The sequence below is a fragment of the Stegodyphus dumicola genome, chromosome 5 (assembly GCF_044657685.1).
Source record: "Stegodyphus dumicola isolate Sdum_Otavi_A_Nest chromosome 5, ASM4465768v1".
Taxonomy (NCBI): Eukaryota; Metazoa; Arthropoda; class Arachnida; order Araneae; family Eresidae; genus Stegodyphus; species Stegodyphus dumicola.
This window is the reverse complement of record NC_140772.1, coordinates 28,910,341-28,936,856: the sequence shown is the minus strand read 5'-3', so window position 1 is coordinate 28,936,856 and position 26,516 is coordinate 28,910,341. Positions and strand designations below refer to the sequence as shown.

General features: G+C 33.7%; 1 protein-coding gene across 2 annotated transcripts in view; it reads left to right on the top strand.

Moving 5' to 3' along the window:
* eIF2Balpha (eukaryotic translation initiation factor 2B subunit alpha) overlaps positions 1–26,516 on the top strand; it is a 47,786-nt gene that overhangs the window by 9,010 nt on the left and 12,260 nt on the right. For both annotated transcript variants that reach the window (XR_015041098.1, XM_085816529.1), the window contains exons 5-6: positions 2,325–2,441; positions 6,472–6,584. Coding sequence is in view for 1 of the 2 variants with exons in the window: in XM_085816529.1 (XP_085672655.1) it covers positions 2,325–2,441; positions 6,472–6,584 (230 nt within the window). In the remaining variant the exon portion in view is untranslated. The remainder of the gene's footprint in view (positions 1–2,324; positions 2,442–6,471; positions 6,585–26,516) is intronic.

Sequence of the window (26,516 nt, the reverse complement as noted above, 5' to 3'; positions counted from 1 at the left end):
TAATACTTTCTCTTTAATTCTATTAAACAGACATAATTTCATGTTTAGTTACAAAGTTCCGCTGTTCAAGTCCCATAATTGCTTTAAATCATATCAAAGACGGAGTACATCGAGATGAAATGCTACATTTAGTATTTCATTGCATAAGCAAAATAAAATAAAAACATCTGCCGTGAAGATAAAGATAGTGCTGACAGATCAACTTCCAATTCATTCCCCCCCCCCCCGCCGCAGAGCAGCGTGAAATTGATAAAGAGATTTCGGAACATACTTTCGCTTTGTAGATCCTTTACATATTAGTAAATATATATTGGAAATTCTATTTGACATAATCGAAAGTTCAAGCTTACTTTTATAAAATTGCTCTAACAGTCTGCAAAAAATAATAAGCCGGATCCAATTCGAAGATTAAGGAACAACACAATCTGCAACATTAACTGAATTAGATAATTTTAGCTTAGCTTATACCGTCCGTTATACATTAAATGCGCATGCATAAACGTATTATGTGCATGCACACACGCATATTCGCAGCTGTAAAGGTCTGTAAAGGTCTTACTTACATGCACGCGTAAGACGCATGCGCAGAAAGTTTGTAGCTTTGAGGTCCGGATTATGGGCGTCCGAATTAATGACTTTTGACTGTATTACCATGAAAGCATAGTAAATTCTTAAATTAATGTCTTTTTACAAATTTATTGTCTTTATTATTCGCCTTTTTATAAAATTTTAAAAGATATTAAATGTGTATGACTTCAAAATAAAAAATTCTTAGAACAAACATTTATTAGCATTTTTTATGCATATGCTGTGTGTTGTCGCCAATAAAATCTGCTTGGCAAGATTTGCACCAGCGAAACGGAAAAATACTAAACTAGGTTTCAGAACAGCCACATCTGGGAGTTGGTTTATGCATTCATATTTCTAATTGTGCATTTAAAACATCACATTTATATGTGTATGTCCTTGTATATTTTGACTAATAGCATATCGCTATTTATTTATTTATTTTTTCTGTACATCGGAATTGCCTTTCCATTTTTTACACCCTAATGTGTTAATATATGTGGACGCGTTGGGAAATTGGAACAGAGAATTGAGACTAAGGTTTTTGACATCATTTATTTAATTCATTAAAAAATTTAGCACGCAAAGTTTCAATTGTCTGTTTCGGCAAAACGCGTAATGGAGTTAGCTTGGTTCGAAATTCATTTTAAAAATTTCCCTTGACAAGCCAAAATTAACCATTTACTGCTTCTTAATTTTAATATTTATATTTTACCTTGATCAATTGATTAGTATTTTATTGTGTTTTAAAATTTATTTTCTTCGTTTAGCATATAGCCTACTATCTTTATTTTACCTCGTTCAATTGATTTGTTTTTTACTGTGTTAAAAATTTTTAGCATATAGCTTTTTTATTAATTTAACTTGTAAATATTCAAATATTGTTTTTTCTCCTCTTTCACACATTTCATAGCAACTAAATATACTTATGTTGAAGTTTTCACGGAGCCACAGTTTTTGGTAACTTTTTGGCATGTGTACTGAAATTTATCTTCTAATTTTTTTAATTTTGCAGCACAATGCGCAAAATTTTGACCAAAATTGGTCTTTTTTCGTTTGTTCTTACAACTTGATTATTGTTGATGGCATGGTACTATTTTCAGACATTTCTATTTTTGAATTTGGCATAGATATCTTGTACTAAATATTGAAACATAAAGTTAATTTTTTCTTCTATATTATTTTATCTGTATTTTAAGCCTTGCTTGTTGAAAATAAATATAATTAAAATATTCTATATGATAAAATAATGTATTCAAAAAGTATACTCAGCTACTCGCATAATAATTTGGATACTTGAAAGTTTTTGTGAGTTGTTTTGGAGGAGGATGTTCTAGTGTTTGTTTTAAATGAAACCACATCACAAGAAATATCATCTGCATTTGAAAATGATTGCTTGTTTAGCAAAATTTATCCTAATTCTAGCATTGTCTCATGTCAGTGATCTATAAACTGACCATCAATGACCATCAATCATAGACCAGTGGCCTTGGCATCATTGCTAACCTTTAGTTTAATTTTATTTTGAATGATGTAATTTTAAATTTCTGTAATTTTTTATATGAAACTGATAATTTTTATTGGCATTTGATGCATTATTTTAATTAATAATGATGTTCATAATGCTATATATTACAAACCTAGTACAAAATCTTGGAGGCCTCGGAAATTGAGCTCTGTTCTACTTTCTTATTTATGTATTTTTATGTTTAAAATTCATATACAATTGCTGATTTCTCCTACTCCAATCTTTTTAGGACTTTAAAGAATGTAAACGAGTATTATCTCAAAGAGGAAAGTTGTTTCTTGAGAGAGTATCTGGTGCACGAATGAAAATCGCTAAATTAGGTCATACATTTATTGTTGATGGCATGGTAAGGATTTTAGATGTTATTCATTATGTGTATTCATATTTTTGCAAATTTAATTATACCATAGTTTTTATATCTTGTAATTTTCAATTTGAAACATAGTATATAAACTACCCTTCAAAAGTTAAGGAACAGCCTGATTTTCAAAGCTCACCATTGAAAAAATGTCAGTAACATTTAAATTCACAAATCATATGTATGACAGTAATGAAGATTAAGAAAATATATGCAGAAACAATAGCTACCACTTTTATTTTATAGAAATGAATACTTATATAGGAGTTTGAGATAAAATGCAAAAAATGTAATTTTTGTTCATGAGTGTTGATCTTCAGTTGTTACAGTTTGGTGGACAATATCCAGGAGAGTCTACCAATTGCCCGATTCATTGAGATGGCGAGCTATCGGATGAATGGAAATGGGGATGTCACAAACTGATGCTGCTAGACGTCTCGATGTCTCCCGTAGTGTGGTCCACCAACTATGAAATCAGTTTGAATCTGAGGATTCTGTGTCTAGAAGACATGTTCCAGGCAGACTTAGAACACCTGCAGGAGACTGTTATTTAACTTTTTTGGCCTGAAATAGGAGCAACATTACTGTGCCTCAGCTCATGGCAGGTCATTTACTGGCAACAGGAACAAGAATCTCAGCTACAGGTCTCTATGCTACATGACCAGTTATCTGTACACGCTTGACACGAGGACACAGAGATGCCCGTTTATGTTGGGCAAGAGAAACACATCTCCTGTACCAACCAACAATGGGCATGTGTTCTCTTTTCTTCACAGATGAATCCAGGTTCACATTGGAGAGTGATTCAGGTCGTCAGCTGATCTGGAGGGAACAACTCACCAAATACAACCAATCCCACATTGTGGAAAGACACAGTTAGAAAAGTGGTGGAATAAGGGTTTGGGCTGGGATAAACTGACTTGCATATGTTCCATGGAGGAACTTTGATGGGTGTGAGATATCGAGATGAGATCCTTGATCAATATGTCCGCCCATATGCCACTGCTGTTAGTCCTGGATTTCTTCTTCTTGTGTATCCTTGGTAGGTAATTATTTCACAAGACACCATATTAAACTACATGCTAGTTTTTTATATACAAAAGATATCATCCTCGCTTACACGTACATCTGCAACTACTCGCATTCCAGTCTTGGTTCTGGTTTACAACTACTTCGCATGCTTGCGATGCTTGGCATAGTGCCAAAGTTCAAGATCTAAAATAGGTTTTACCCTTTGATTACTGAAGTTACCTTTCTTCAGCCAAGGTGGACCTTGATATTAAAGAGTGTTTTCAGATAATTAGCTATCCTAGTAGTAATAGTAGCTGCCATCAGTTCCAAGCACGGAAGTGTAAACTTCTTTAGGGAAGCTACTCTGCTTTTAGATAGTGCAAAGGATGTCTCCAAAGTAGTGGGATTTTGAAGATACGCTATACTACCATATCCTTTGATACTGGCATCGGCGAAAACAATTGGGATCATATTTTATGCATTAATTACTAAACCACACAAAAAATATATTCTAGGAATATTAATGTTAACAAGTTCCTCGATTTCAGAATACCATGTCTAAAACTTCCTTCTTAGCTCTCCAGGTACCTCGGAATTCCAATTGCAACCATATTTCCATAATTCTTGAATCATAAACTTAGCTCTAATTATATACGCAGAAATGAGTCCAATTGGATGATGAATTTTGTCAACGGTTTTCAAAATGAGTCTTTTAGTTACTGTTTGTTCATTAAGCGGTAAATTCTTATTAAACAGATTAATAACCTCTAAATCTTCCTGCAATAATGAGTCACTGTCTCTCACAGAGACTTCCTCTAGATGCCAAAACAACTGAATGTTGAACAGAATTGATGAATTGGCATCTAGTTTTCTAACTGAAGTATAACAACTTCTAGTCTGAACTTTAGAACTTGCTTTCGATTTGGGTGATGCAGTTTGAATGATGCAGATGAGATGCAAATTGATTCTAGGTCCGGTTAATTTGTTTTGGTATTCTTATAAATTACCTTTTAAACTAGACTGAATGTTGATTTAGATAGAAATACCACTGAACCACACATTTAGATTTATTTTAGAACTTTGTTAGATATACCATGCCATTGTTGTCTATTGTTTATCAAACAAATTTTGATATGATAAAAGTGAAATAGAAAGTTGTGATGACCTTCAATTATCGTCTAATCTTTTTATCAAATAAATTTTAGAGTATTGGTATTAGAGTACTATGCATTATTCAAAAATAGGGAGAGTGGATACTATGGTACAATATTTACAAGGGAAGAATGGGTGAAATGATGCAATCTAATTATTCATTCCAGTATTTCATTTTAAGAAAATAAATAATGTAGCATAACTTCTATACTATTAGATTCAAAAGGTTAAGATATTAATTTGAAATGTTTTATTTGTTTACTAGTTCTTAACATAAAAACAACTATCTGAAGTATCTTTGCATATTTCATATATTTTTAATATTTTAAAATATTTCTTCACATTTGAAGATGAAAATTTTCATGTCTTAAATTTGTGTTGGATTAATGCTAGGAATTGTTTCTGAAAATGATACAGTGAGTTATATAGATGAAACCAACTCACATGGGAATTATCTCCCTAAGAAAAGGTGTCCTTTATGGAGAACTATCCAAAAGAAATTTGCTTTTGTTTACCAAAATGTGTACAGCTAATTAAAATTATTGTGATAATGTAGAAGTTTAGCATATTCACTGTCAGAGTAGGCAAATATACAAAGTTTACCAGACCTCACTATAATTCAGAGAAAGAATTTAATAGATATTCTTTTATGTCTCCAAACTACAATTTCGTTGTGTAACAGATTCTTGTATTGAAATTTCAGCATTTATTTTAGAACTTCTACATGTGTATCATTATCACCGAAGGGACCGAATTCACTCATTTGATAAATTGTCTTGTAAATATTTTGCAAGTTCTTTATCTGTTAATAGATCTCTTTACCTCGTATCTTGCTCGTTTAGAATGAAAGGGCCCTAATAAGTTGTCCTTTATGCATTCATATTATGGCAAAACTTTGAAACAATTTGCTTGAAAAATGTAATACCCAAATTAAAAAAATCGAATTTAGTGCATATATTATCATGCCTATACAATTGCAAATGCTTCAGACTAAACTAAACTATGCCAACTAAAGTATGAACAAGTGTTAACATAACATAATCAACATATTCTGGCATGTGCTTGGCTATTTGATGATAACACCACAACATATGGCTGCGTGTGATCAGTATCAAAGTGTTATATTTAATTGACTCTTAAATCCACTGTTTGTTTCCTGTGCTTCGGATGACTTATCTTCATTACTATAACTTGAAATCTAGAACTATAAGAAACACTAGCAACAGGTAATTGTATCTTATAGATACAACTAAAGAAAATTTGGGGATTCAAAAGGTTAAATAATGCACACATAATGCATTGAATGATTGTATAATCTGACTCGTAAGCATAAATGATGACAAGTAATGGAAATACCAAAACCATCTCAATTAACAGATAGGTGACTATAAAAGAAACTGCTTTCCTATTACACTGCAAAACTGTCTCTAAATTACACTTTACTATTGTTTAAATCCCATCTAATTTGCATTCTGGTAAGGCTGAAGGAAGAAATAGAAGTGACAGGAAAAAATTAACATACAAATATTTTGTTATTTAAAATAATCTTTGTTTGGAAGCGTGTGAATATAAATTCAAATAGTGTTAACATTTTCAAAATTAAATTCCATTTAAATATGTTTGAAATTGAGTTTTGTTCACAATTTGATCTGTTCATTGCTTTACTAAGCTTTGGGAATAATATTATATTTTAATATTTTCGTATAAAATTAGGAGGTTTTCAGTAAGTAGCAATTTTCTGTCTCATTCAACCTTAGATAAAATTTCAGTATTTCCATTCAGTCTAACATGTACTTTTAAGCATATTTATAAATATCAAATCATAATTAATTTTATTTTTTCTTTTCTGTTCTAGAAAGTTTTAATACATTCGCATTCAAAAGTTATATACCAAACTTTACTTGAAGCTTATTCTGCAAAGAAAAGATTTCATGTATATGTCACAGAATCTGCCCCTGACTTTTCTGGGTATGTGGTTCTTTTTTTCTCTCTTTTTCTTAAAAAAAAAATAATAATAATAAATTTCTTCTTAAAAATGCATCTCTTACACATACAGCATGTCCCTAAATGCATGGGCCAAGCTTTGAATAGGTAAAATACATATAAAGAAAGATTTTTTGTGTAGCAATGTGGGGTCAGAAACGAAACAGGAAATGCTGAGGAAATAAACAAAAGCTCTTTATTTACATACTATTTAGTAAGTGCTCAAATATCCCATCACAACATTGATACAGGCCTGGTAACGTCTAGCAAGTGATTACCATACGCTTTTGAAGATGCCAAGTGTTTCACGAACAGTTGTAGCAGTGACTGAAAATTTTGCAATGGGGTCCTCATCATAGTCAATTGGTGTTTCGTTGATGAATACCTTGAGGTGCTCCCATAAGAAAAAATCCTGTACTTGATAAATCTGCAGACCAAGTGACTAGTGCACCTCGTCTAATCCATTGAGGCCTGGCATTGAGGTAATTACACACATTATTGCAGAAATGGACTGGAACCACGTGGCATTTGGAATAGCAACTAGAACACTATCAAGTAATTCTGCTGATACCTCTTCCAGAAAGATTCAATACATCGTGCTGTTGATGCAGTGTGGTAGCAAGTAGGAGCAAATAAGGAAATCATTCACAATACCTGCCCACATATTAATGAAGAGCCGCTCCTGGAAAGCATGTGGGTTAGAAGTGGCCTGTGCATGGAGAATTTTCGAAATTAAAAACTGTATCACATAAAGGTGGAATCAACAGCAGAAATCTACACACCGAGAATAATCAGCTGCATTCAGTGCTTTGTGAGTGGTATGAAATTCTGTTGAGTTTTATTAAAAAAAGTCTTTCCTCATGCAAGTTTTTCCACATGGTGTCTTTACTAAGGCTAGTTTATCCAAACACTGTGACTAGATAATCCAAACACTAGCACAAGGTTGACTACTAGTTTATGTAGTCAACCTTGTGCTAGTATTTGGATTATCTTCTACTTCTCTCAGATTGCATTCTTCCATTTCTAGAACTGGTACATGTTTTGAACAACCAGCAAATGGTCTCGTGATGTGAAATGAACCATTTTCACCAACCTGGCGGTGTAAACGTGGAAAAATTTTGTGATCTGGCTTTGTTCTATTGAGGCAACATTCATAGTACAACCTTAATGCCTCTCTTCCATTATAGTTTGCAGCCCCATACATAAGATACCTATCTGCTTTCTCAGAGAGCGTAAATTGCTAAATAACATACAAAATTCTCTAACAACAAAGAATTGTTTGAAGCTCGTGTAATGCCATTTACACTCATTAAAACTATTTTGCAGATGATTTGATAATGCAAACTAAATAAATCTCCATATCCAATATTTTGTTTTCCAAAAAAATTACTTTTTAACTTCCTTACGAAGTAAAGACTGTATTGTAATCACAAAAAAATTCTGGGTATCATATTTCAACGAAAATATCCATTTTGACCGCTGTTGAATGCAATTTAATGAAGTTTTTGCATAACATCTGTACGTAAGGACAGAATAAAGGACTCTTTTCCCTTAAATGGAATTATAAAAGTGATTTAAATTTAAATTCAGAAGAGATTTTTTGTGCCGTCTGTACATATATATGTATCTCGCATAACTCAAAAACGAGTAGCCTCAGAATGTTGAAATTTTGTATCTAAGGCTGCTATAATATGCAGTTGTGCACCTCCCTTTTTGGTTGCAATTGGCTGCACCAAAAGTATATATATATATATAGAGATAGATTTAAGATGTTTAGGTATAGTTTAACATATTTTAACACCTTAATGTGTCATTTTGTGCGGACGCGTCGGGAAATTGGAAAAGAGAATTGAGACTATTAAAATTTCCAAGACACTTTGTCTAAATTTAAAAAAATTTTTGTAGCAAAAAAGTTTCAATTGTCTGTTTCGGCGAAACACATAATGGGGTTAGCTTGATTCGAAGTTCAAATAAATTAAATTTCCCTTGAAAAGCCAGTTTGGAAGTCGAGTTGGGCTAATTTACCATTTTCCGCTTACCTTTTTATCTGATTCTGTTTTTTTTTTTTTTTTAATGTTTTACATGTTTAATGGCTTGATTTTCATATGTATTAATTTTTTTTAAACATGTTGAACTTTTTGGAGCAGCAGCTCTTGGTAACTTTTAGGCGAGCTTACTACATTTTTTTATATTTTACTTATTTTTTTGCAGCATATTGCACAAGATGTTTTCTAGACCAAAATTAGTTTTTCAAAATTGTAATTATTACCTTGCTTGGCAAAATTTACTCTGCTCAGGAGTTCAGTTTTCTTTATTCTTAAACTAAACTAATCTCAGAGGTTCAAAAGTCCTAGTTGGCCACAGCCACCAATACCTCCAAATCTGTTTTATATATATATATATATATATATATATATATATATATTGGTAAATTACGCATTTGCTGCTTTAAAAATGATTGAATTATTAAGGTATAATAACACGTCAAAAAAGTATTAATTTAGAAGTCAAACAACAAAAATCAGCGTTATATTTTAAAATTTTCACTGCACTGGTTTCGATGGTTTTACCGAACATCATCCTCAGCTAAAAAAGCACAAATGAACGAGATAAGATATAGTGATTAGATAAGAGAAGAAAGCCTGGACAGGAGTCAAGCTACTGGTGCCATCTGTTGAAGAAACCAGAACTAAATTATAATTTCTTTAAAGGCCTGAAGGCAAAGATAGATTGGAATTAGAGTCATTAAGTAGAACAGAAAGATTATTTTGAATGTGAAATGCCTCTAGAAAATCCAGTTCACCAATGGAAGATTTTTTTTTTTGAATAATTTTGGCAGCAGAAAAATTGAAAGTGCGATTTTCGGACCAACAATGTTGGGCAACAGAAGACTTCTGTTTTTCCTTTTTTCTAACATATGCCTCATCTTCCTTAACGTAAAATTTTAAGTCTCTCTTAGTTTGACCAATGTAAATTAAACCACACTGGCACGGAATCCTGTACATGTTCAAACAGCTCATTCAGCAGATATCATGGAGCTAGGGCAGACATTTTTAATGATTTATTTTCATTCTGTGTACCTGTTGAATATAACACCACTCATTTTGACATGGGATTGAGACTTTTTTCCCCTCCCTTTAACAGTTGCACATTAGTTAGCAAGGATTCACTAAAGCCATAATCCTTACAGATTTAAAATCTTACTCTCTGAGCCATTTCTAAGTTTACTTTCATACCTTAAACTTAACACTTTAGGACTATAAGACAAGTATAAAGTGGTATTATTATTGTGGTATGTATGCCAAGAAAATGTAGATTTCTGGGTTAAAAAAAGGCTACCACTATTCTTCAAAGACTGATTTGACTTCCATTTCTTAGTTCTTCCAGAATTCCTGAGCATATAAAGAGTGATAATATTGTTACGAATTTGGTATTTAAAAAGCTAATGTTAGTTCAATTATAAATTAAATGGTTTTATTTCTCGCGCAGTGCAGCGCGTGACGAATATTAAAAGAAAGCTAAGCCGGAAAATTGAAAATACAAGAGCGTGTGCATTAAATAAATAAATATCTCTTTTTGATTTCGAGAAAGTACTGGAAAATTCTAGCGCGTGATTTTAAAATCTTATAAAAGGAGGAAAACATCTCAGTTTGTAGTAGTTGCTTAGTTTGTTGTTGTTTAGAAAACTACTGTTGTTGATTGTAGCGAATTCGCGGATTAGCGTTCTTTAGCTGTTTTGAATTACGTTCTATTGGACATTTGAGTAGTTAAAAGAAAACTACTGTGAGATATTGTAATACTGCGTGATAATTTGACAAAATTTAAGCATTTTTGTTGTGATAATAATAAATTTTTGTTCATTTTTTTTTTATCGGACTTGTGCATTCATTTCATAATGAACCCGTACGCATGCAACAATATGGTCGCCCACCAGCGGCCGAGCGGTAAAGACGCTGAACACTGGTAGTTCGGTCTGAGGTTCGAATCCCGCGAACGGGCTGGCTGCATGGGCGTTTTCGTGGTTTTCCCCATGTGTAACGTGTATACGAGCCAGTTTCCCTTAGAAAGTCCTCCACGAAAGGCATCCCTCCCTTTAGGCAGATAGCCCTCGTGTGCTTTGCCATAATTAAATACATCAACATCATCAGCAACAATATGGTCAAGCCGATTTCTGAAGGAAGGGAATGGAGTTTGTTTCTTACAAAAAAAGATGGATATTGTTTTGAATCATCTCCATTCTACTGCAGTAGTTTTAGATTTTGTGTGAATATTTTCGCTATCTGACTCATTTATTTTATTTTAATATACTTGATTCTTTTTTTTTTTTTTTTTTGTGTGTGTGTGTGTGTGTGTGTGTGTGTGTGTGTGTATGTTTTATGTATGCCTAGACAAATTTTTAATGCTGGGTATTTAGTCGTATGCACTGAAATTCAGAATAACAGTAAAATTTTTAAAGTATTGGAGAGCAGGACAACCAGTGGCATAATATCTAAAAGGTCTTCAGTTCTAAATAATAATATATTGTATTGCTAATGATATCAGTGAATTCTGACTGTGTACAAAACACATTAAGAACAATTTATGTAAAATAAACTTCAGAATTTCTCCTTTATGTTTTAAATTTTATTCAGATCACACAAAAGAGGTAATACAGATTGTATTTAAGAAAAGTATTTGCAATGTAATTTTTATTACATTTATGTTTGTTTTTCTGTGAATGATGTTGGCAGGAATTTTATAGTGAAAATTAATAAATTATAAAAAGAAAATGCAATTTGCACATAATGTAAAATTAAATCCTTGACTAAAATTCAGAGTTGATATGCTTAAAGATACAGATTAATTTACTGTTAGACTAATTTTCTACTATTGAAAATTTTATTAAAATTATTAAAGTGTATCATGAGGGAGGGGAAGAATAGGGTAAAAAAAGGGGGGAAGAAAGAATTTTACTTAAAACTAACAACAATTTTGTGAGGTTTGGGACACATCAAAATCTGTTTTGGCATTACTAATAAATGACGCATTCCAGACATCATTTTATGTCAAAAGATTTCTCATAATATCCAAAAGTAACTGTGAGCTTCCAATTTAAAAAACTGTTTAGAATGTTGTGAATTATTGGTCATAGGTAAATCTCCTAATAGGATGCAGAAGTTCTTTTGAGATGAATTGAAAATTATTTTAGTTTATTGGAATTTCTATGTTTCTGTTTTGGGCAGCTTAGCAACTTTCATTACGACTCAAATTTCTGTGTTCAATATCTGTTTCCCCTTGAGTATTTTTAAATTAGTTTTTTTATGAGAATTCCAAATGTATTCCCTCTTAAAGAAAAAAAAAAAAAAAAACTAAATTTGAATTTTTTAATAAAATTTTTAAAATATTTTTGGTTACTTATTTTCCTGAAAATGTAAACTTAGATAGAAGATAATTTATAGATTAACAATTTATAATCTTAAAAAAGATGTAGTAATAAAAACTGCTAAAGATTTTAAGAATGATCTTGATATAAACGTGCTTTTATATATAGCTATTCATTGAAAATGTATTTCTGCCCCTTGTACATTCCTCACCCTAGTTTTTTCAGCATATGATTTTCAAGCTCCATATTTAGGTTAAAAAAGTAATATATATGCACAAGTAGGAAACTATTTTGTGTAAGTAAAAATAATTTAATTGAAATTGTTATATATATTTTTAATACATAATAATATTAGCATGTCTTTATATGTGCTTTTTAATATACTATGTTTATTGATTACCGTATTTGACGGCATATAAGACGCACTTTTTTTCCTAAACCTGCGTCTCCTAGTTACCTGTGTCTTATATGTGAAGGACATAGGTTAACTTTCAATACTGAATGCTATTTTTAGCCCGGATAGAGGTCTAGACACGCATAACTTTTTCTACATCTGCCATAATTATTTTGCGAATGCGTGAAATATCTGTCGCCAAAAAGCTATATCTGTCGGCAAAGCTTGAAGCTGGTATCGAAGTTTGAACAGGTTCGATGGTCACGTTACGTATATGGAGTTTTTCCTTCTTTACATAGACTTTCTTTGACTCAGCCGACAGACGTGTCGGTATCGGTGCTACTCTGTATAAACGTGTCGGCATCGGTGCTTAAAACTATCTGTTTAAAAAATATAACCTGGAAAATATGACTACAGGAAACAAGAGATTAAGCTATACAATTCAGTATAAACTAGGGGTATTAAACTACGCCAAAGTGCATGGAAACAGAGCAGCAGCAAGGCATTTCAGTCCACCACCTACTGAAAAAAGGATACGTACTTGGCGACTGCAGGAAGATCAGCTGAAGACTGCTAAAAAACAAAAACAGAACCTTCGATGCCCAGCTCCATCTTGGCCTGAACTTGAAAGTGCCATAAAAATGTGGGTGATAGATAAGAGGAAACCTGGGATGTTTCAACCAAAATGATAACCAATGAGGCCAAAGAATTTGCAGAAAAACATGGGAATCAGAACTTTTCAGGGTCTGAGGGCTGGTGCTACAGGTTCATGAAAAGGCAAGTGTCATATCCTTCCTTTTCTTGGGCGTGTAGTTTCTGGATATGTATTTACTTCCTACCGTAGACGTATCGTATTGTGTGCGTTGCATAAAACAGCCATTTTAACGGCACAAAACTTTATTAACACACAAATAAAAATAATAAGTACAAACAATGAACACACAAGTATCACTTCGTTTCTTGCATCTAAGCTGACATACAACACATTTCCTTCGTTACTTCGCTACTACCTACTAACTACTCTTCTCTAGTAAGTCTCATGAGAGAGAGGCGTTGCAGGCCGTTTGGCTAAACTGTGCATGCGTGGTCATCACGTCATGACACCTCCCCTCGAAAAGATTTGATTGCGTCTTTCAATGACCTGTCAAATCCACATATATAAACATTTCTTGAAACAAAATAAAATAACATTCATGAAATTTTCGAACTTAATTAACCAATTCTTACCATTTTAAATTAAAATTACTTCAACATAAGTTCAGTAATCCTATTCATTTAAAAAGATGTAACATTCAATTAACATTTCAAACTTAAATCCTTCACATAATCATAATCATATAAGCAGTTATCATATAAACGAGACAATACAAATCAATCATTAACATTAAACATAATACTTTAGCAAACCCTAGCTAAATCTTTAAACACATTACCTAACGTTAGAAAAAAAATTAGCATTTTAGCTAAAAAAAAAATCAAACTAAACAGTCAAAATGTCTTATAGTTCATAGTTCATAACATCAGTCATGCTTCACTCACTGGGAAATATAATCATGTCATTTTAAGTCACGTCATCAATAAACTCAGTATGGTCTTTTTGTCTACACATAATGTTACTGTTCCATTTTGTTAACGCATAAATTACTGGATGCACATATTCACTTTCTGATTCAACGATTAGCTTTAGCTGCAAAAGCTTATCTATTTGACGATCAGCTTCATTTCTTAGAACTTCAGGTATTCGATACGGTTTCTGCTTCCTTGGCATACTTCCAGGTTTCAGTTTGATGCTGTGTTCTCCCACATTGGCGATTTTCGGAATACCAGTTCTTCGGTTCTTATGCCTTCTTAAAATTTCCATAAGTTCTTTCTTCTTATGCGGTTCAAGGTGTGTAAAATCACATTCCTCATTAGAATAGTGTTCTTTTGCTTTCCGTGGAACAATTCTTGGAGCGTTTTCAACTTCGCCGAAATCAATATCTGTATCATATATCACACCGACATTATTCACAGCGGTATTGAACTCTCGTATCTTGTTTGCGTGAACGTGCTTCGATGAATTGTCAGGCATTTGTACTATGTAACTATAATCAGTATGCTTTTTGATGATCGTAGCAGGTCCCGTCCATCTGGCATAAACTTTGTTTTGGCTATCAGGGATTAAAACTAGTATAACCCTGTCACCTTCCTTGAATTCTTTATGACGAGTCTTTCGGTTACGGTAGAATGCATAAGTTTGTTGCTTTCCAACATCTGTAAGTCCTGCGTATTCAGCAGCTTTTTCCAATTTCGTCTTCAAATCATTCAGATAATCGGTAACTGAACTTAACTGTCCATGAGGAACAGGAGTTTCATTAGTCCATGACGATTTCAAAATAGACAACGGGCCATTAGGATGTCTTCCATAAAGCATTTGGAACGGACTAACACCAGTCGTAGCATTAGGAACTTCTCGGTAGGCCCAAAGTAAATGTTTCTCCCAATCTTTCGAATGTTCTCTAACGGTATGATGTATCATTCCCTTTAAAACAGCATTAAATCTTTCTACCAGGCCATTTGAACTTGGATGATAAAGAGTCGAGAACCTTGGGGACGATCCGATCCTTTTCAAAAACTCTTGGGTCAACGAAGCAGTAAAATTAGTTCCTTGATCTGAAGCAACAATTTGAGGAATTCCGGTGCGTGAAAAGATTTGCAACAATGCATCGCATGTTGCTTTGGCATTCAAATTCTTCAATGGCACCGCTTTGGGCCACCTTGTACATTGATCAACAGCACACAGAACATATTTGTAACCTCTACAGCTTGGCTCTACAGGTCCTAGGATATCCACATTAATTACCTGGAATGGTTCTTTAGGACGTGTTACTGGCGTAATCGGAACTTCATCAAAGGGACGCTTTTTCGCTTGAAGTTGACAAGAAGTACAAGCACTGCAGTATTCATTTACATCTTTCTTGATTTCAGGCCAATATAATGAATATCTCAAACGTTCAGCTGTCTTCTTGGTTCGCAGGTGACTTCCCCACAAGCTAGAATGAGCTAAGTCCAAAATTTGTTTTCTTCTTTCTTTAGGAATGACTAACTGGTAAACTCTTTCTCCTAGAACTTTATCTTTATGATACAAAAAGTTGTCAATAGCAATAAAGTTATTACTTCCGTTCTTAACATTTTGCCAGCATGTTTCTAAAGATGGGTCATTCATTTGTTGCACTCGAAACAGTTCTGAATCCGAAGCACATTGATCATGTCCCGTGCTACCTTTGGAATCATCCTTACCTTTATCTTCATATACAAGAGCACAACATTCTATTATCTTCTTAACAGTTTCATTACATATTTCATTCATTAGGTTTTCCCTATCATGGTTAAGTATTTCGTCAAAATTTTCAGTTTCATGAAAAGGCATTTCACCGAAACTATCATTAGCAATGTTCACATTTTTACATTCAAAATTAAACTTTCTTTTATCATCTCCCCTTAACTCATTAAAAGCACTTAACGACAAGAGTAAATCATTACATAACTTATCCACCATTGCACATGTTATAAAAATAGGTGACATAAATTTATCATTTTCAGAATATATTACTAAAGGTAGGTTAATGAGAGGAGCCTTTAAAGCTTGCCCGAAAGCTGACGTGAGGATAACACTTCCATGTGGCGTACGGTATTTTTCTGGTACAATATCGGTCTTGACAATGGTCAATTGCGTGCCTGTATCTGCTACTGCATTAATTAATTTACCGTCACATATAAGTTTAACGGTTGGCAAATCATCTATTAATTCTTTAACCTCTTGATTCGCAGTAAAATATTTAGAAGAAATCTTTGCAGTTACGGCGTTAGAATTATTCTTAATTTCTTCTTTAAGAACCCTTTCCTTATCTTCATGCAACAATATATTATGATACTTAGAATTACATTTTGAACATTTTAATTGAGAAGGGCAATTTTTTATTCTACAATTCCTTTCGAAACAAAGAAAGCACCGATTAGAAGCCCTTAAACTCTTTTTCCTTTCTTCCGGAGACATAACGCATTTTTCCGAAGCATGATTTTCGCTTTCGGAAAATAAGCAAGGGAAAGTTCGAATAACTGCAATTTTGCTTACATTAGGGGAATAGCTGGCACCAAATTTGTTGGCGTTGAATGAATTCCGAGTGTGGAAGTTGTTTCGCTTTTCATTTGGTTGTGAATGCCTTCCAAGAGAATTAGCGTGACTCTTAGAATAAAATAGATTTAATGAAGTTCGTTCGCGACTTTCAATTTCCCGTTTTAGAAATTTCATGAGGTTGTCGACATTAAAAGTTTCCTCATCTGCGTTTTGACGAGCAAAATCAAGCGTTATATCCTGAGGTATGCATTTCATTAACAAAGGGTATAGTAACTTTCCATACGATTCGGTCTTGACCCCTATCGAATTTAGTGACCTTACTTGTACGTTGCAGGTATCATATAATTCCCTCAAAGAATTAATGTCATTAGAACTTCAGACAGGCCGTAAATTTAAAAGTTTATGCATGTAAGAATTAATAAGGAGATCTTTTCGACCATACCTCTCTTTGAGAATTTTAAAAGCTTCGTCGTAGTTTTCTGGAGATAAAGAAAAGCCTTCTATTGTTTTTAAAGCTGCACCGCCTAACAGGCTAAGCAAGTAATTAAACTTATCTACTTTAGATAGTTTTACGTTTTGATTTATTGCCGTATCAAAAGAATTGTAAAATGTCTGCCACATTTCAGCATTCCCATAAAATTTATCAATCATAATCTTCGGCAATTTAACATTATAATCAGAACTTTTCTCGACACCAGAAATAGATAAATTGTTACTATCATTAGAAGAACCATTAGAAACTAGCGAATTATTGCTATTTCTTTTTTCTTTCAATAATTTTGTGCCTCTAAAGCTCCATTTCGAAATTTTTTCTTCGTATTTCAAGGCACTTTCGATTTCGGTTTCAATTTCATTAACATCAGTCAAAGTTTTAATTTTTTCGTCTAACGCTTTCAAAGAAATGGCTTTTACTTTTAAACTTTCCAGTGATTCTTCAAGGTCTTCAAGGTTACCGGCTGCAATTAATGATTCAATAGCATTTGTTACTTTAGTAATGGCTGAACGCATAACTTTCCGTTCTTTCTTAGATTTCGTTAGCTCTTCAGCCATTTTTGTAACCTTGAATTCCACTTTACCACAAAATAAATTCAACAAATTTCTTACCTTTCTGAAGACTCACTTACGCATTTATCCGTGAACTTTGCAGAATGACATATCCTCCTGTTCTGACACCACTGTCATATCCTTCCTTTTCTTGGGCGTGTAGTTTCTGGATATGTATTTACTTCCTACCGTAGACGTATCGTATTGTGTGCGTTGCATAAAACAGCCATTTTAACGGCACAAAACTTTATTAACACACAAATAAAAATAATAAGTACAAACGATGAACACACAAGTATCACTTCGTTTCTTGCATCTAAGCTGACATACAACACATTTCCTTCGTTACTTCGCTACTACCTACTAACTACTCTTCTCTAGTAAGTCTCATGAGAGAGAGGCGTTGCAGGCCGTTCGGCTAAACTGCGCATGCGTGGTCATCACGTCATGACAGCAAGGCTAATCAATGTGCATAAAAACAACTATTGCACAGAAAATGCCAGCAGATTATAAAGCAAAAATACTAGCATTTCATAGGTTTGTTATAAATGCATGCAAGCAAACTTCTTTTGAGCTCGGTCAAATAGGAAATATGCATGAAATTCCACTCACATTTGATGTACCATCCAACAAGACTGTGAGTATTAAAGGGTCTAAATCAATAACCATAGAAACCACCACAGGTTATGAAAAAACCCGATATATGGTAGTTCTAACATGTTGTGGTGATGGCACAAAACTACTGCCATTTTTCATATTCAGAAGAAAATCTTATCCGAAAGAAAAACTTCCAACAGATGTAATTGTTCATGTTCATCCGAAAGGCTGGATGGACGAAGCTGGAATGAAACTGTGGTTACAGAACGTATGGGCGAGGCGACCTGGTGGACTCTTAAGAAAACCCTCTCTTTTGGTTTTGGATCAGTTTAGCCAAAGAAAGTCTATGTAAAGAAGGAAAGGCTCCATAGACATAATGTAAACCAAAAGTTTGTCTTCTACGCCGCTAGAAAGAAGAGGGACAATTCACCAAGGGATTTGGCGACGGAACCTGTTGGCGAGAATTCCCCCCTTTGTGATGTACTTGGCCGAGATTTTCCACCTCCGCCACGTGTACAGGAAATTGAGGAACACTGGTTAAGATGAATTGTTCTCGACTTTTCGCGATAATTTAAACTCAAATTTTCATGCTTTTTTGCTTTACTAGTTGAAGTTGTACTATCCATATTGCAGTTTGATGTCTGATTTTACATCTGTCAGTATGTAGGAGAAAAAAATGGAGTCACACAGCTTTAACTCTTGATAATGTTGAAGGTATTCGTGGTTCATTTTTGTTTACTGTTACAACTTCGCTAAATCGAGACGAGCAGATGAATAAAACAGAATTAAAGTTCTTACCTTAATAAAGTGTAATCCAAGCTGCAGAGGTAAGGAACACGATCATTGTATTAGCAAACACAAAATAACATATTTATTAGGTATATGAAGAAAAAAATATCTAGAGATGATTACAAGCGTTGTTTACTGTCCATTGCATAACGCGAGAAGTGAGTCATACAAGGAGAGAATGTTTCTCCTTGTTTTTTTTTTTTTTTTTTTTTTTTTTTTTTTTTTTTTTTTTTTTTTTTGGATCAAGTCCAATCACTGTTAGCGGGGGTGAGTGGGGGAGTTGTACAGCCTCATCGCCTCCGTTATTAATTGCTCCACAATCTCCCACTCGATGAGCTGTTCTGTCCAAAGTAAGCCCGATTCCTTTTAATAGAAATTCTAGCTGTTGTCTGGGCAAAGGTTTCGTGAACATGTCTGCATACATCATTTTACTGTTGCAGTGTATTAATTTAACAATCCCTTGATTTTGTAGATCACATACGTAATGATATTTCACATCGATGTGTTTGGTGTAACTGCTTCCTTTCTCTTTTCGGGAAAGATTTATGCATGATATATTGTCCTCGAATACGATGTTCGCTTCCTGTTGAGCGAAACCTAAATCTCCCATCAGTTGTCTAATCCATTGTAGCTCCTGCAATGTTAAGGCTAGAGCGATGTATTCGGCTTCTGTCGAAGATAGGGCGACACAATTTTGTTTCTTGCTTCCTCATGATACCGTACTGTTTCCTATTTGAAATATATATCCGGATGTGGATTTTCTGTCAGAGGTATCTCCTGCCCAATCAGCGTCACTGTAAGCTTTGATGACTGGTGCACCATTGGATTTTAGATGTAATTTGTAATTAATTGTAGCTCTCAAATATCGTATGATTTTAATGATACCGTTCCAGTCCGATGTTGATGGATTTTCTACTTTTCTGCTAAGTATTCCAACAGAATTTGCTATGTCAGGTCTTGATACTGTTGCTAAATATAAAAGTGCTCCCACTGCTTCCCTATACTTCCGATTATCGGGAAAAATGTCATCCTGGTTGTTTTGGTTCTTCGTAAAATTCGTAGTCATGGGTGTATAGCTTAGTTTCTTTGGTGACTCTCCGTCGAATTTTTCGATCATACTATTAATCTTGTTAGCTTGATGAAGTTTAAAGCTTCCGTCTTTTTCTCTTTCGATTTCAATTCCTAGATATGTAGACACTTCTCCAAGATTTCGAATGTCGAAATATTCTTTGAGAATTCGTTCAACTTCTTGAATTGATTCACACTTGTCGCTCGCGACTAATATGTCATCAACGTAAACGATTATGTAAGTTCTTGCGTTTTTCTCGATTAGTGTGAAGGAACATGGATCAGCCTTTCCTTGAACGTATCCTTGTTTGCGCAGGATTTCAGCTATCTTGTGATTCCAGTTTCTGGCTGCCTGTTTTAGTCCGTAGATACTTTTATTCAGTTTACAGACTTTATTTGCTTCTGAAGCAGAGATGTAGCCTTCCGGTTGCTTCATATATATATCTTCTTTCAGATCTCCCTATAGAAAAGCTGTTTTTACATCGAAGTGATTTACGTGCATTTTTCTTTGAGCTGCTATTGCCAAAATAGTCCTTATTGTTGTATATTTTATGACTGGTGCGAATGTTTCGTCGTAGTCATGCCCAAATTTTTGGCAATATCCTTTAGCTACTAAACCAGCTTTATATCTGATAATATTTCCTGAAGCGTCGGATTTTGTTTTAAATGTCCATTTGTTTCCAATTGCTTTCTTTCCTTTTGGAAGATCGACTAGTTCCCATGTTTTGTTCCTCTTCAGTGCTTCCATTTCTTCTTTCGTAGCTTTTAACCACAGTTCCTTTTCTTTGGTAGGAAAAATTTGAAGTTCTTCCCAGTCTTTAGGAACTTTGATTTCTTCGTTCTTAGCCATGTATGAGAATCTGTTTGGTGGGATTCCTTTAGTCGTTCTGTGGGATCTTCTCGGTAATGGGGGAATTTCTTCTGTTTCAGTTACTTCCTCTGTAATATCATTTGGACGTGGTTCTGTCAATTTATTTTCTTTAAAAGGCCATTCTATTTCCTCATGCTGATCATTTAATTGACGAGGCGTTTCTTCTTTTTTGTTTTCATTGAATATCACGCTTCTTCTGATCACGACGTTGTTTGCATGTGGCATGTAAATTCTATATCCTTTAGTACGGTCACTATATCCAACAAAAATTCCTTTTTCTGCTCTTTCGTCTAGTTTGCTTCTTTTCTGCTTTGGAACTCGACAATAAGCTGTGCTGCCGAAAACTCTGATATGGCTTAGGTTCGGCTTCTTATTATTCCATAGTTCATACGGTGTTTTTTCAACTGATCTTGATGGTAGCCTGTTTTGTAGATAGGTGGCTGTCATTACGGCTTCACCCCAAAATCCTCTTTTGAGTCCTGAATTGAGTAGCAGGCATCTTGTCATTTCCATTAAGTATCGATTTTTTCTTTCTGCTCTACCGTTCTGTTGCGGTGAATATGCTACGGAGGTTTGATGTTCGATTCCCTCTTCCTTTAGATAGTCTTCAATCTCTTTGCTTGTATATTCTCCTCCATTGTCTGTTCTTAAGACTTTTGGCTTCTTTCCAAATTTGTTCTTCGTCATGGTTACAAATTGTTTTAACTTGGAGATAGCTTCATCTTTTGTATGTAGCTAGCAAGTAGATCGTTGTGTATCTCGAATGATCGTCGATAAATGTTATGAAGTATTTCTTTCCTCCTAGTGATGTTGTACCAATTGGTCCACAAATATCTGAGTGTATCAAGTCTAGAACTGATTTTGCTCTATAGTTGTTTAGCTTGGGATACGGCAATTCAGTCATTTTTCCTCTGATACAGCATTCGCATTCTTTTTCCTTTTTGGCTTCTCCGTCAATTCTTATTCCGGTTGCCAGGTCATCATTCTTTAGCCTCTTGATTGCTTCATAATTTCTATGTCCTAGCCTTCTGTGCCAAAGATCTATACTATTTTCTCTTCTTTCTGCGGCTGCAATTTTGGCTGTTTTTCTTTGCGATTCAACTACGGTATATAAATTTCCTTCTGCTTTAGCAATTCCTATGGTTTTATTTTTCTTCTTTATTCTGCAAATATCTTCTTCAAATTCAACTGTGAATCCTTTCTTTGTAATTTTTCGTGCGGATATCAATCCTCCTTCTAGGTCAGGAACGTACAGAACATCTACGAGTCTCACTTCTATTTCGTTATCTTCGTCGTCTGTACAGTATAAGTATCCTTCTCCTATACCTTCGGACTTCATCTGCGTGCCGTTAGCAATTGTTATCTGCTCAGTTTTGCTTCTATCCAATTTGGTGAAAAAGTTTATGTTATCGATCATATGACAAGTAGCACCTGAGTCAACTGACCAGTTTGAGTTTTGAGATTTTCTTTCTCTGGTGACTTCGAACGTGTAATTCTCAGTCTTCTCATGATTCTTATTTTTGTTTTCATCTTCATGTGTATCCTCGTTTACAGCAACTTTAGTTTTCTGTTTATTTCCATAATTTCCTTTATTCGTTTGCTTTTCATTCTTGAAAAATGAGTTACTTTCGTTTTTATCTTTTTCTTTGTAGTTATTTAAGAATCTGCACTCTTTTTCTAAGTGTCCTATTTTTTTGCAATAATTGCATCTTCGTCGATTTAAATGCTTGAATTTCGTGTTAAAATTCGTTTTGAAGGCAGTCGTTTCTTCTGCTCACGTTACTTCTTTTCTTCTCAGGCATTCGTCGATGAGTTTCGTTTTTACATATTCCAGCGTTAGTTCTTCTTCTGGGCGTGCTTCTAAAGCTGTAATGAGATTTTCATAGCTTTTTGGTAAGCCGCTTAGTAAGAGCGCTGCAATGTGACTGTCCTTTATTTCTTCACCGATTCCTCGCAGTTCGTCTACGATTTCGAGCATTTTGTTGACGTGTTCTTCGAGTTTGTATTCGTTTCCTGCTTTTAATGTATACAGCTTTCTCAGAAGGTAAAGTTTACTGGAAAAATTCTTTCTTTCATGTATTTTCTTTAATTCATTCCATATTTCTTTGGCTGTCGTTTTATTTCTTATGTGTACGATTTGGTTGTCTTCTACGAGTAAACTAATGGTAGCTTGTGCTTGTTCATCTCGTTTTCTCCATTCGACGTTTATTTCTTTTGGTGTATCATCTACTATTAGATCCCATAAATTTTCCTTTTTCAGGATCATTTCAAGTTTGTACTTCCATACTTGATAGTTGTTATTGTTTAGTTTCATGATCGAATATTTATTTTCGCAGCTAGTAGCCATTTCTGCTTCTGTATTTCGAATGCGCAGTACGCAACTATGCAGTTTTGTTTCGCTTTTGAAGACAGGCTTGGCTTTTCCTTTTTCGGATTATCCAGCGATAATTTATGGTAAAGTATCTTTTCTGTTTTTTATTCTTAATGGCTTATATCGATATATTTTATGCGTTTAGTTGAAGTAAACATATTTTCAGTCTCATAATCTTTTGTTGAAGGTATTCGTGGTTCATTTTTGTTTACTGTTACAACTTCGCTAAATCGAGACGAGCAGATGAATAAAACAGAATTAAAGTTCTTACCTTAATAAAGTGTAATCCAAGCTGCAGAGGTAAGGAACACGATCATTGTATTAGCAAACACAAAATAACATATTTATTAGGTATATGAAGAAAAAAATATCTAGAGATGATTACAAGCGTTGTTTACTGTCCATTGCATAACGCGAGAAGTGAGTCATACAAGGAGAGAATGTTTCTCCTTGTTTTTTTTTTTTTTTTTTTTTTTTTTGGATCAAGTCCAATCACTGTTAGCGGGGGTGAGTGGGGGAGTTGTACGGCCTCATCGCCTCTGTTATTAATTGCTCCACAGATAAACGTGACCGTCAAACCTGTTCGAACTTCGACATCAGCTTCGAGCTTTGGCACTTTTTGGCGACAGATATTTCGCGCTTGCGCAGTTGTGTCCCTTTTTGTTCGGAGGGAGCCACTCCTGCTGCTGTGAAGCTTTCCTTCTTAACAAAACATATTCTTTGGTTTAGTGCCCATAGAACTGAAACCATAAAGAATAAAGCGAGAGAATTAAAAACCCAGATAGCTGTCATTCCTGGTGGACGGACTAGCCAATTGCAGCCTTTAGATATATCGGTGAATAAGCCATTTAAGGGAAAAGTGCGAGAACGATGGAACAAAGGATAGGAGAGCTACATCACGCCCTTACCCTCAGGTAGAATGAAGCGGCCCTCTATTTCACAATTGTGCGAGTGAGTAAAAAGATCTTGGGAGGACGTAAAGTCTGAAGTAATTGTTAAATCCTTTAAGAAGTGCGGAATCAGCAATGCTCTTGACGGAACAGAAGACGACGCATTATTTGAAGATGATACTAGCGATGACGGAAACAGTGATGACAATATTCTCGCTTTTGATGATGAGGATAGTGAAAAGGATTTTTATGGTTTTGAAAGTGATTAAAGTCTAATTTCATGATAGGCAACGTTTTCCTTGAATCTGTGTTTTTTTTTGTTGTTTCTGCTTTATTTTGTACTATGTTTGATTGCTTGCTGTTCATTCATTTATTCATTATTGAAATTTATATATCATGTTCAAAATAGCTTGCTGTTTGTTAATTTTCCTTAAAAAAAGTATGTTTGGTAATTGCATTCAATGATTGCTTATTCGGCTTTTACGAAATGTGAGAACTAAAAGAAACCACATTTTAAGTTATTGTGGTACTGTGCTGTCGCGCAGACTATTGAAACTTTTTTTCCTTGTGTGTGGCCTTCTAAATAAGGGTGCGTCTTATATGCCGTCAAGTACGGTAAGCTGCTCCTATTTTGTATAAGAAAATAATATACGCTGTGTATTTGCCCCCTTCTGGTTTTCAAGTGGCAAAATTAGTTGGAAAAGAAAGAAAGATCTATGAGTAAACATAATATTAACTTTATTTTTATCATGTTTAAAAATGTGTTCATAAATGATGGCTTTTCTTTTCTATTTGAGTTTTTATCAGTATGAAATTTAAAAAAAAAAAAAAAAAAACTTTTAAAATCAAATGAAATTATACAAAAAACATAAAATTAAATTTTAATTTAGAACAATGGAAAACTTAATATATTTTATCTTAAAATTATGTTACAGTAGTTTAATAAAGTGATATGTTATAAAGTGGCTTTGAGTCAAATTTGACTGGAGAAAAGTATATTACCTTGCTGTATAAAAAATCTCCAGAATTTTACATATTAGAGTTGGCAGTTATGTAATGAAATGAAAGAAATTCGATACAAATTTTTAGTTAATCTTTAAAACCTCACTTAGTATAATTATTGCCTGCTGTGTATTTTAAGTATTTCTGGTTTTGGAAGACATTCTAGAATAGGAATTTCAAAGTTTTCAGTTTTCTTTTTTCCTTTGTAACTTTAAAAATAAAAACAACATATTTTGAGATTGTAAAAAGGAATTTTTCTCAGTGCCATTACAGTACGTATAGCAAGCAATGGTACTAATACTGGCAGCATTCCAATAAATGTAAGCAGTTTGTAATATTAGCTGCAGAACAGATAACTCCAGGTAAATTTTAATATGGGGTAAAACTGTGCATTAAACTGACAATTATTTTAAAAAAAAATTGCTGCATTTTAAAAAGGCGAATGCTTAATATTTTAATACATAAGTTGACAAATTTATCAAATAATCTGAAACTGATAATTTAAAGTTCTTATGTCACAAAATTTGTAAAAGAATATTGAAAAGAGCATAAATTAATCTAAATGTTCCATTTAAAAAAGAAGGCATTTAATTTTTTCCTTCCTTTTTGTGTTTAAAATAAAATGTTATTTCTCATTTACACAACTACAGGTAAAGAAAAGTAGTGTTCTGTTGTATATATGTAAAAATAATATTTATTCATACTGTAAGTAATGCAAATTTTTAGGCAAGTCTTATTAAAACATGTTCTAACATATTTAAACAAATATTTTTTTTTTACATGTGTATAAATGCCATTAAGCTAAGACAACTTCATGCAGATAAATTCTTCTGGCTTGCAAGCAAGCATACCGATACTTATTAAGCAAAGCATACTGCAAGCACATTCATACTAATTTGTTGCTTGATAGCCTCATATGAAAAGGCAGTCACAGAAGAGCAGATAAAATACATTGTGCATTATGAATACAAAAAAGACAGTAGTACAGCAAATGCTGTAAAAATCTTAAAAAGTGTATGGTAAAAGTATTTTGATGAGTCAGAAGTGCTAATAATGGTTTTGTAAATTTTGACAAAGTGACCTACAGGAGTTGAAGAGCTCTCAGAATTTAATTCATCATCATTGCCATTTGAAGTACTTGGAATCCTATGTAAGCTTGGCAGGCAGATTCTCCATGAACTGACTGATGCCAATCAACAAGAATAAGTAAATATTTGCATTAATTAAAAGGAAAATTATTATTGTGATAAAAAAGACTGATGGTTCAAAGCTTGCAAAATTTCATTGATGAAAAGAGTACAATTTCTTTGAATAACTGAAAACAAATTTGGTTCAAAGCTTGCGAAATTTCATTAATGAAAGAGTACAATTTCTTTGAATAATTGGAAACAAATCTTTTAAGACTCTTCCTT